Raw genomic sequence first — 12509 nt, 5'->3', positions numbered from 1 at the left:
ACAACAACAACAAAACGACGTAAAAGAGGAAAGTGATGATAGAAATGTCGATAAAATATTCATGGCATCAATGCGCCGTCACATAATTCACACTTCCAATGAATGTGTGACATGATAACTCGCAAAATATATCCCAATCCCAGAATTAGTGTGTTCTTTCAATAATATATTGGCCTTAATGTGGTATAATCAGACGAACTGAATGGTATTTTTTTTTCAAAAGTGGAGATACAAAGAATGTTAGAAAATAGGAAATTCAATGGTTCAAAGTTTTTTAAGAAGCAGTGATAATAAGAGCAACCACGTAATAAGCAAAAAAAAAAAAAAAACCCGTGAAATTTCAAGAAGGAATACACTACCTTTACGACGATATACACAAGACTACTAAGAGGGGGGTACCAGGCAGCATAAAATGTCGTTTTTAATAGTCTTGATGCATTTGTGCAGTTCATCAACAATTTTCACACACGAAAGAAATAAAGAGGTGAAACATAAGGGAAAGAGCGTCTGAGATTGTCGAGAAGAAGACGCATATCTCTGACGGTTCCAAGTAGGCCTATACTAACCCCCAAATAAGCGTATAGGGCAGTTAAAACTCAACAGTAGGAGTCTACATAGTCAGCTATTATCTCTCAGTATTAGATTAGATTTCTCTTGTGCGTAATGTTCAGCTGTTCTGAAGAGACATTGTCTTGGGTTCATAGACCATTTTTTCTTTATCATCATGCATGTTAAATGTCATGCACACTTCAGTGACTAATGACGACCTCTCTCCAAAATGCTATTACTTTCCGCTGGCATTTATGATTTTACCTGAATTACTTGAATTACCTACGATGACGCCCAGTAAGTTGAAGACTTGTAGAGGGACATTCAAAGGATTCAATCCTCAGCATTCTATATACACCTTCAATGGTTAGTAAGCAGTAACATTACTTGTCCTCTATAGCCATTAGTGTTTCTAATAAGTCCTTCCTTCTGCGAGAATCGGGAATTGTTCTCCCAACACTTGCTACAAGTAACAGTAGGGGAACTGGTTTGTTTTGTGACTTTCCTACTGAAAAGAGAATTCTCTCCGAAAACATTATTTAAGAAAGCTCGTATCTATGCACATGTTTCATTTCAATAAGACATGAAAGACATGCATTCCCAGAACTTGTTTATTATGGTAACATATGCAAGAGGTGAAATGCATGTTCATGCAGAATGCAAGTATTGGTTTAACATTCTTTTTCAACAACCTTAAATCTTCCCTGCTGTTGAAACAAAGAAAATCCCTCATTATACCATCCACGAAAAAACAGAAATTGTATTTTTACATCTGGATGGCAGTAAAAAAATCTTAGATTTCTCTGCCTTTCGATAAAGCATCATATGCGATCTTAATTTTCTTTTATTTTTCCTTTTGTTTCTATTCATCGCTTCTTTTATTTTTGTTTGATCTTTCAACCGTACAGTGCTTTGCTTGTTTGGGTCAGGAATTTATCAATGACTTACCTTGCTCGTCAAATTTGATTTTAATTGATTTTGATATTATTTCTGCGTTCCCTTTTTCATACAAGAATATAACAGAAATCCAACTGAACAAAGTTATCAAGTAATATTTTAACAGTGAATTACATATTACCTTGCTCGTCAAATTTGACTTTAATTGATTTTGATATTATTTCTGCGTTCCCTTTTTCATACAAGAATATAACAGAAAGCCAACTGAACAAAGTTATCAAGTAATATTTTAACAGTGAATTACATATTACCTTGCTCATCAAATTTGATTTCGATTGATTTGATGTTATTCCTGCGTTCCCTTTTTTATACAAGAATATAACAGAAAGCCAACTGAACAAAGTTATCAAGTAATATTTTAACAGTGAATTACATATTGCCTTGCTCATCAAATTTGATTTCGATTGATTTGATATTATTCCTGCGTTCCCTTTTTCATACAAGAATATAACAGAAAGCCATTTGAACAAAGTTTAAGTAATATTTGAACAGTTATTTACATGGATATAGGTTGATGATCATAATTTGATGAATTAACAAAATTATTTTTCTTAATAATACACAATGATTACTAGCAGTTGTTTTTAACTCTTAAGTGAAAATAAGATATCACGTACCTGTTGTTCAAAAGACAAATTAAAAAAATGTAAGAATAATAGAGATGGAGCCTAGGCCATTTAATATCAAAAGGACATGCTCGACGGGGATAATGGCTTCACATATATTATACACATAATATCATACGATAAAGTTTTAAATTCAGATGACCCTTTCTGCTTCTAAATAATCGATGCCTTGCAAATGAGTGTAGAATGTGCATTCTCATGTATATTCACAAGTAAAGTCGACACACATTGGTGACGTAATGTACGAACCGACAGTATCATTCCTCTTTCACCCTGTAGTAATGAGATATCATGCATGTAGCGTTGCGATAATTCCCGTTATCAATTACATTTTCTGTCATATCGTGTCGTATTTTATACATTGTTATTATATGTTGAAAGCATTGATTTAAAAAAAATGTATAATTTTTCTTTTTGATAATCATTACCATATCAGTGTTAACAATCCCTAGCAATGGTATCATGGCTTAATGCGGAGATCATAAAATCTCTGATAGACGGGCATGGCATACTCGGCGCATTCTGCAACAATGGGTGACAGCGTAGATGATTTCGTGGGATCGGGGGCTTTCCCCAAACCCTTGCTTTGCATGGCGTTGGACAGGATCACTGTATTCTTCAGTGCATCGCTGGATATAGCGCCCACGTCTGTACAATGCCAGTTGAGTTGGCTCGGGTCTACGCTGTCCCACTCTAGCATTTTGGGTGTAAACTCGATCCCCATCGCCTCGCAGTACTTCGGTAGGATGGTCTCTGGGTGGGAGACGAGATCATCCGCGTCGATGATGGGAGGAGAGGGTTGACCGAATTTCGTCTGGACGTGGTTGTAGAAGTCTTCAAGGTCGTTGTAGATGGTTTTGAGACCATGTATGAAATCTACCTTCGCACCGGGAATCGCTGTTATCATTCGCTCGAGGGAACGAAACATTTTTTCGGGATGGCGCACCAGAAATGAATGCTTGAACTTGGCGTCAACGATGTCGAAATTACCACGAATACCTTCCACCATCCCCTTGACGAAGAGTACCTTAGAGTTTGGGTAATCAGCATTCAGAATCTTGTCGATGTAGCTATACGTATACTTGTCATTCAGCATACCTGTATGACATGCCAGAAAAAAAAGTACAAATACAGGAAATTCAAACTCTTACGTATTGTGTGAAAAATTTAGATTTGCCTACTATATATAACGCTACCTGATCAAATCGAAATATGTGAAACAGAGATAATGACACTTATGATGATACACAACAAAGTGCAGTCAACATAATTATATGCTAGACAATCTTGCTTATACTGGGCACTGGGTGACCTGGAGTACCTGTCGCTAGCTATAAAGAATGTTCTTTTATACCTTCACAACCCAGAGATATGAAGACACATGTATGTGCACATAAAAGCAAACACACAGACAAAAAAAAAGTTTTACATTTGGATGGCCCTTTCCATGTAGTGCACATCCATACATATTACGCTAACTTTTCCATTTTTGTTTAAGAGCTCCGAAATTATCAAACAAATTCAATTAGGTCTAACCTCCTTTTTATTAGTATTGTCAAAATGATAATGTTTCTACAAGCGCTGTTTTTCTTTTGATGATCGGTTACAAAATTATAAATTGAACTGAAAGAAATGAATTTAAATGGCGGTCTGTTTGCACTTTTAAAACAGTTAATTTTATCTTCGTGGACAGTGGAAGTTGGACGTAGAGGGGCTTAGTGGTGGCGCATAGATTGGTTATAATGAGAGTTATGACTGATAGACACCCTGATTCATCAGGCTTTATGGGAGAGGCTGCTAATAAGCCCATAACCCGTTTTCCTTGAAGCGGTTCTTATCAACGGCGCTTGAGGCAAGCGCGGTATAAACTATTATTTGCGATGCACGAGCTTTGTTTTTTCTTCCTTCACCCTCTTTTTTTTTGGGGGGGGGGGGAAATAGATTAATTTAAAACCATTTCTTTATTATGAGGAATAAAGTTCATGCATGTAGCTGTATATGGCTACTTTCAGGGTCTTTATTTATTGCTTCATGCGATTATAACTGGCAGATTGATGACACAGAACTATAACACTATTCTATTTCTATCATGATTCGTCAGTCACGTGCGAATGAAAAAAACAACAACAACCCGGAAATCTGTGAATTAATACACGTGTCCTTTAACTCCTGTGTGCATGTATGTCTTGTGTGCGACAGGTATAATAATGAACTTAAATAAATGGTAATTACCTGGAATATTGTCTCCCCAGTGTATCGTTTGGTCCGGACCAAAGGAGTAGCAAGCAAGGTAGGGCTCCCAGAAGACTTCGGTGTCTCCTCGAGCCGACATCGATCTCGCGAACGCTGTCGAGATCGAGCGTGGCGTGCTCCAGATCATGATGCGAGCTTTGTCGTCAGTAGACGAAGCCATGGCGGACGAATGTTAATATAGAATTCAGATCCTATGAAAACAACAACAACAACGGCAACAAAACCCAGGACAGAGATGAAAGATGTTTTGGTTTTGTCACTCCTAACACGGACCTTTATATGCCAAATTCATCTGTGTGATGTTTAAAACCAACGTGTGTACCACACATTGGGATTGTAATACAGCAGAAATAAAGAGAAACATTGTAATCCATCTGCATATCAAAACTTAGTTGCCCAATTGGCCATCGGGCCGCCGGTATTGTCGAGCATTATAAGTAATTATAAGTAATTTCGTATATATCTTTACATAAAACTTCGCTTTACTTTCATTACTGTGATGACATGAAGGGATACAAAATAATGTTGGACTTGTGACATTTGCTTCCTTAGCAAATCGTTCGTGTGCCCCGTGAAAACAGCCCTTTAAATTGGCAAAGTCCAACTTTCGCTTTAACTCTCAAAAAAGTACACGAAAATACTCTGATGATTTACCTTGGTTCAAGGGTCGATTTTGTCTCTTATATAGAATGGATTTGTTACAATTACAAATGTATGTAGAAACAACTGATAACATTGAGTCTAACTGGAAAATATGGAACGGGAATTTAATAGATGCAGCTGAGAAAATGTACCCAAACGTTAAGTAATGGTTGGTCCTTGTGCACCATGGATTGACAGAGAAATTAAATATAACGCAAAATCCGAAAAGATTCTGGAAAATAAGTTCAAAAAAGACTGAAGCAAAGACAAGTTTATCTTTGGAAGTTAACGGAACTCGTGTAATTGATGACGATTTGATACACCTAGAATGCACAATATGAGTTTGTAATCAATAATTGCTACGTCTATATTCTCGACTGAATTATTCATTGATAGGGTTCCAGTCATGGAAAATATCGTTTGTAATAGTGTTCACGATTTACACTTAATCAGTAAAGAAAATTTTTGTAAATAAATTCCAAAGGTCAGATGACCTGCCAGCCAAAAGAAAAAAAAAATGAATGAAGGGAAAGAAGGGGATGAAGAATTAGCAACTCTTTGTGTTAATGAATTGTTCTATAAAATTCTGTTCGCCGGGTGCTATAGCTGCCAGTTGAATGGCGCAAAATGCGAACATTAATTTGTCCTTTATTTAAAAAGGGCTCGAAAAACGGCCCACGTAATTACCGTTCAACTTCATTATAGCCTCTATTGTTGTGTGTAAACTGTTTTAAAATATTGCATGTAGTCGACCATGCTAATCACTTCACAATGAATGCAATTTTGTGCGATAGTCAGCACGGTTGTCGAAAAAAAAAATGGTCACGTGAGACGCAATTGATAGAAGCTATTCATGATTTGACTAGTGAAATGGATTCTGGCTCTCAGATGGATTTGGTCTATTTAGTCTTTTTCGAAACGAAATTGAAACTTTGCGGTATAGTGAACTCCAATTTAAAATGAACTATGCATTTTCTTGAAGAGAGTTGTGCTAAATGGGGAATGCGCCGATTGGGTCAACGTGAAATCTGGTGTCCCCAAGGGAACTACTCATGTTTGTACCAATTTTGTTTGTTTTAATGTTTCATTTGTAATTCATATTACTACTTAATCACAACATCGATCATACGTCTTTATGCAGATAACTGTATTTTGTACAGACGTATTACAAAACACACCTTGATTCTTTGAGTACTGGCCCAGAACATGGCGCCTTTATTATAATGTTAATATATGTGTAATAAAGAGAATGTCACCCCCCCCCCCCCAAAAAAAAAAAAATCAACTCTTTAAGGGAAATCGAACAATCCGTTAAAATGTTATGAATATTTAAAGGCGTTGGGTATACCATTTGCAGATGAAACAAAAACTCAGCTTTAGTGCTTCTAAAAAGTTATAAAATGTGAGTTAGGGATGGAAATAATCAATGTAAAAGGTTTAAATACTATAGTCCATGTTAAGTATTGTTAGATTTGTATAAAAAATGTGAACAATAGTTATTGTTTCTCGACTAAACCGCCTACAGTTATGGTTTAGTAAGAAAAATAGTGATATCTCCTTATATTTTAGGCTTCCTTGAAAAATGTTTATATGGTAGGATGTTTTGTGATACAACTGACCTATACACATCGCTTATGCATCAAATGTGATAGCTCAAATATTTTTTTTAAAATCACTGCTACCAATGGTACACAATACCTTTAAAGTTACCATCGCTGCATGAGAAGACTATTTCGAGACGCAGAACAACGATATATATATATATATATATATATATATATATACATATATATATATATATATATATATATATATATATATATAGGCCTTATATATTACATTGCATTGCAAAGATTGTTACAAAATAAAGTTTGTTTGTTTTTTCACGGAAAATGAATTGATACATTCCTTAGACTTGTTCGACTGACTCGATGTATGTTAAAGGTAATAATTTGTTCTGAATTAATTGCTTTCCCTTTTACTGGAGAAATAAAAATGCGTTGAATTCTATTGATATAAGTATTTGTGGCGAAAATTACCAATATCAGCATTTTTCAGATTACACGAAACAGAGCACGACGGGCATATCATTTTCGCTTTTCGCAAGCGCAGAAACCGCGAGCGAAATTTTCAAACATGACAGGGCACGTTTTAAGTCAGTGTGAAAGGGTCAAGAAAAACAAGAAAAGAAAAAGAGCAGATCATTAAAAAGCATGAACTTACCGCTGTGTGTTTGTCTGCTCAGTAGCCACTAAATAGCAACTGTTGATAGCGTGGTGACCAGTGGTGACCAGCGGCGACCAGGAGTGTCGAGACAATCACACCCCTTTGTAGGAACTCGTGTTATAAATGATAGGCCTTCCAAGCAACAGGTGTATGCTATACCGCTTTAATAATCAACCACACATATACTTTAATATGCCCACCTCTTGAATGCAAATATAGTGCAAAATGTTACAATGAAATGCCCTCTCATCTGGAGCTCATTTTTGTGTAAAGGTCACAGATCAACGACAGTGGAGCACCCAGATAACAAAGCAAAGGAAACTACACGTGTGTGAACAGCTAGAGCAAGGCCTGTCTCGTAGTTCGAAGTCCATTGATTATTTTCGCGACCGGTCTACCTCGTGTACTCTTATTTCCTTCATTTCCTTGCATTTCATTTCGTCACGGTATACTGGGTTCAGCCCGAGGGTGTTTTTCGACCACTCTGTGAATCAAAAACACATGCATAATACACCAACACTCTAATGACATGACTGAAATTCACACACACATGCACACATGGTATAATATATGCACAAAACCTACATGTATTTTATGCTAAATTATCGACTAAGGTAATTTTGATATCTTGAGCTGTGTACAAACTATACGATGGAGTGTTGCGATGTGATGACCTAGCGAACATTTCAATGTCCGCGAAAGCATATGAAATGAAAAAAATCACACGACTTTCTGTTTTGTTTTGTGTGGGGTTTTTTGTGAGAAGTTGATGAAGCGTCAACGATGATTTTAGAAGAAAATGGTGGCAGATGCTAGATTTTTTCCTAAAAACGTGATTGTGCTTATATTTTTGTGTGCAGCTTCCATCATTCTATTATTATCATATCATATCAACACCGTTTCGTCTGTTTGTGCCGAATGCTATATAATACCCAGACGTATTTGACGACGATACCGACTGCGCTGCACGGCCTGTGAAGAGCGCGCAGATGCAGAACGCACGCACGCGACCCTGGCTGAGATCAGGGAGGTGTTACGGAGAAGGAGAGAAAACTACTGTTCTCCTTTGAAGTCATGCGCGGCACCGCCGAGAAGTTATGCGTTCAACTACAGGTGTTACCCATGTGCTTTGACAAAAGAGAGCATCAATAATCGGGACGAGCGCTCTCACATCTACATATACTTGCCCCTACTGGAATTCGCTCTCTCTTTCAATGTGATGGCATCAAGGAATTTGTGTACCTTCAATTGGAGCAGCGAATCAGAATTCAGTGTAAAACTGACAGTTTTAACAGCAAAAATAGTTTAAAAGCACGCTGGAATATGCTAGGAGTACTTTATTTGAAAGATCAAATATACCAGATTTGTAATGATAGAAAACTAACATGCGGAAATGTGCGCATTATAGAAAAATATTAGGTTTTTAAGAGGGCCTAATTTTCATTTCATTTCGATTTGCGCATTACGAAGAAAGTAGAAATACATGTTTATTATATTGAACTCTTTCCTAAACTGTTCTAAATCAATTCGAGTATTTCATTTAAAATTTTAGGTTGAAATAAAGCTTGTAATTCAACGAAAGGTGAAATGCGCCCTTCGTCTCTGAACTTCGTCTTACAACTAGAGCGGTGCCGAGCATGACTTCAAAGCGTAGTGGAATGCTAGACATCCAATTGTAACGCCTTGAACCCAAACATGACATGTGTTTGCATGAATTTCGAAGAGTTGCCACTCCATCTCTGTAACACCTCCCTGCTGAGATCAACGGTAGACGGTAAATTTAATGTATGACTCACCACGAATGCTCACAACCGTCTTTGTGCTGTACTGAAGACGCCACGACGAATATACGTGCTACATCTTTTCAAACACTCCTCCGAAATTCTTTATCAATACCAAAAAACAACAACAACAACAACAACAGAAAAACAGAAAAAGAAATATTAGCGTAAACAACTGGTAAAAGAGGAAAGTGATGATAGCAGTGTTGATTCAGTAGGCCTACTCAGTATTCATAATAATATTCATTCTAACATCAGCCATGACGTCGCATCATAGTTTACTCTTCCAATGAATGTGTGACATGATAACTAGCAAAATGTATCCCAGAGTACATGATGCGTACTTTTATATTATATTTATGATAAATTGGATTTTACTAATAAGATATGATAAGACGATGTGAAGGGTATAGGCTATTTTTCACCAAAAGCGGAGCTGCAACAAGAAAGTTAGAAAATAGAAAATTAGACGTTTCAAAGATTTTAGGCAGTAATGATATTGAGAGCAAGCACATAAGAAGGAGAATTTCGTGACATTTCCAGAAGGGATTTAATGGAATACGAGGCAGCACAAAATGATGTCTTATTCTGGATACATTATCATGTATGTATTTGGTTCATCATTAAGCGGAATCAACAGTTTCACACAGGATGAAGAATGGAAGATGAAATAAGGGACTGAGGGAAAAGAGAACCCGAGATTGTCGCTAAGCAAGAAACAACAACAACAAACAAACAAACAAACAAACAAATATACTAATTTGACGGTCCCAAACACCGAACTAACCCCGAAAATAAGCGCAGGGCAGTTAAAACTCAGCGGTATATAGACAGCCAGTATCTTTATGGGTTAAATTTCCTTCGTGTGTATTCAGCTGTTTTGAAGTGACGTTGTTTGGGATTCACATACCACTTTTATCATGCATATCAAATGACATGCAGACTACCGTTACTTATGACGACTTTGTGCAGAATGATTACTAGTATTCCTGTAACGGTGGCATGAAATAAGAAGTATAACAATGATTCCTGTCCCCCGGTCATCAGTATGAAATTATACTTTCTAGGTCACTTCCATCCGCCATCTGTGCAGTATTGTAGGAATTGTTCTTCTTTAATCTCCGACACTTGCAACAATATGAGAAAATCATTACGGAAATATTCTTGTGACTTTCCTCTTGCGTGAGGTTCGAATGCTTAAAATGAATTCTCCACATCCAGCAATCTCTCATCATCTTCAAGTTCAAGAGACATCTAAACACTCACTTGTTTCACTTATGATCCAATATATAGTAAAGTGCTTTTATACGTTTATGGAAAATGCGCTATATAAATGTATTATTGTTATTATTATCATTATTATTTCAAAATACATATTTAAGAAAATTCCTATTTTATACACATTGTTTCATCTCAATAAGATATGAAAAGCATCCATTCCCAGAACTTGATTTTTTATGGCACCGCATACAACAAATGAAACGCGTATTTATGCAGAATGCAAATAGTGGTTTATCATCCTTTACCAACAGACATAACTGATCACTACTATTGAAACAAAGAAAATCCCTTGTTATACCATTAGCTGGCAAAAACAAAAGGAAAGTAAGATTTTACAACTGGAGGGCAGTCAAAAGGGGGCAGCCTTTCTATACAGTATTGTGATCTTAATTGTCTTTATTCTTTCTTCTGTTTCTATTCATTCATTTTTTTTTTTTTTTTTGCTTTATCTTCCAACTTAACGATGCCTTGCTTGTTTGGTTCATGAATTTCTTAATCACTTACCTTGGTCATTCCATTTGGAGATGACCTTTTCTGCTTCGAAATAATGTATTTTGCATATTAGTGTGGATTGCGTATTCTCATTATTCAAAGGTATAGTCAACACACGTCGGTGACGCGACGTACGAACTAACAGTTTTTTCCCCTTTTCACCCTGCTGTAATAAGATGTCATGCATGTTGAGTTGTCTGTCATTGTCGTGAATAGTGGGGAAGGGGTTGTGATGATGTAGTGACAGACCCCAGGACTGAAATAAATGAGTGGACGCAGGCTTACAATGTTCACTGGACTTATTGGTGTTACCAGGAAATCAAGAAACCCACAAGTCAGATAGCAGCCCGCTCTTTTGAATTATGGACCTTCATTCTCGGACAACATGAGGACACCAGCATTGGAAAGCTGAACATCTCACCAATTTTCCTTGTCCAAGATAGAAAACTCCGCCGAATGAAATCGTTACTGATAGAACACGGCCAACACAGTCCATTGCTGTGAAAGATGCTTGCACAACACAGTGCCAGAGTGCCATGTCGTTTCATGTACATTATTACCATGCATGGTGTGTACAAATCTCCTGCGGTATGCGTACAGCCAGCACAAACATGATAAGCCTACTTAGTAAAGGGTACATTAAGAGGTTCATTGCCACTTGGTCTAATATCAGATGGTCTACTTTCCAGTTTGTCTAATACCACTACGGCTAAACTCATTTGGTCTACTATCAGTTTCGTCTAATGTCCGTTTGGTCCAATTCTCACTTCGTCTAATGCCCAGTTTGGCTAATTATCGTTTCGTCTAATGACCAGATGGTCTGACTGCAATTTTGTCTCCTTGGATTTTTCACATTTTGTCTAATAAACTGTGGGTATTAGACGAAATGGGCATAGCCCATATGGAAGTAGACCAACTGGTAATGAGGATAAGTGGCAATTGGACTAAATGGTCATTTCACGAACTGGTTGTAGACGAAATGGGATTAGACCATATAGGGTGAGACTAAATGGATATTAAACGAAGTGGGAGTATACCAAGTGATAGATCACCCATTAAGATGCTACATTTGTAGCTCAGATCACTAACACTGACGTAATATTCATCCGCCTACTTTATATTTCTGTTTACAGCAACATTTCCCAAAGAAATAAAAATCATTCTTATCACTCCTATTTGTATTACATATCTAAAGACGCCCGTTTAACCTACCATTTTTTTAACGACTGAATTGCATATTTATCAAAAATACAAAGGACTTCATTAATTACAGGTATCAATATCTGATTCTCACATCAGTGACATAATCGTCTCGAATACCAAAAAATCCAATTTTTTTAAACTCTAATATTACAAGACACATTCAACAAATATCTATAGAATGCTTTGTAACATAACCCGTTTCACATAACTCCTTAGCTGTAATAAAATCACAAACAGACTAATAGTTAAAATTCTTTACTCTGATTACAAGGCACATTTAACAGATAAAGAATGCTTTGAAATAATAGCTGTTTCACAGAACACGTTAACTGTTTTCATTATTTTCTCAATTTCCATTTCCTTTTTCTAATTCATAATTTCCGTCGTATCGTGTCGTATTTTATACATGTATGTTATAAACATGAATTAAAAACAGTAAAGTTTTCTTTTCGGGGGATAATCATGAGCATTTACGTGTTAAAAATCAGTAGCTACGATA

General features: G+C 36.6%; 1 protein-coding gene across 1 annotated transcript; it reads right to left on the bottom strand.

Moving 5' to 3' along the window:
• Positions 1–2592: 2592 nt before the first annotated feature.
• Positions 2593–7413, bottom strand: LOC139737060 (uncharacterized). The gene is made up of 3 exons (XM_071647739.1): positions 7251–7413; positions 4365–4576; positions 2593–3230 (listed from the first exon to the last, which is right to left on the bottom strand). The coding sequence occupies exons 2-3, from the start codon at positions 4543–4545 to the stop codon at positions 2593–2595; spliced, it is 819 nt and encodes a 272-aa protein (XP_071503840.1). The 5' UTR covers positions 4546–4576; positions 7251–7413.
• Between the last annotated feature and the right edge of the window lie 5096 nt (positions 7414–12509).

The sequence above is a fragment of the Diadema antillarum genome, unplaced genomic scaffold (genome assembly GCF_040938485.1).
Source record: "Diadema antillarum isolate AM-2024a unplaced genomic scaffold, OU_Dant_1.0 seq00000678_RagTag, whole genome shotgun sequence".
NCBI classification, from domain to species: Eukaryota; Metazoa; Echinodermata; class Echinoidea; order Diadematoida; family Diadematidae; genus Diadema; species Diadema antillarum.
The sequence above is the reverse complement of the archived record's forward strand: the minus strand, read 5'-3'. Positions and strand labels throughout refer to the sequence as shown.

Excerpts from the sequence above, each read along its gene's own strand:
- LOC139737060 (XM_071647739.1), bottom strand. The coding sequence starts at position 4,545 with ATGGCTTCGTCTACTGACGACAAAGCTCGCATCATGATCTGGAGCACG. Across the intron at positions 3,231-4,364 it reads CTGGGGAGACAATATTCCAG|GTATGCTGAATGACAAGTAT; the intron begins GTAATTACCATT and ends CATGTCATACAG.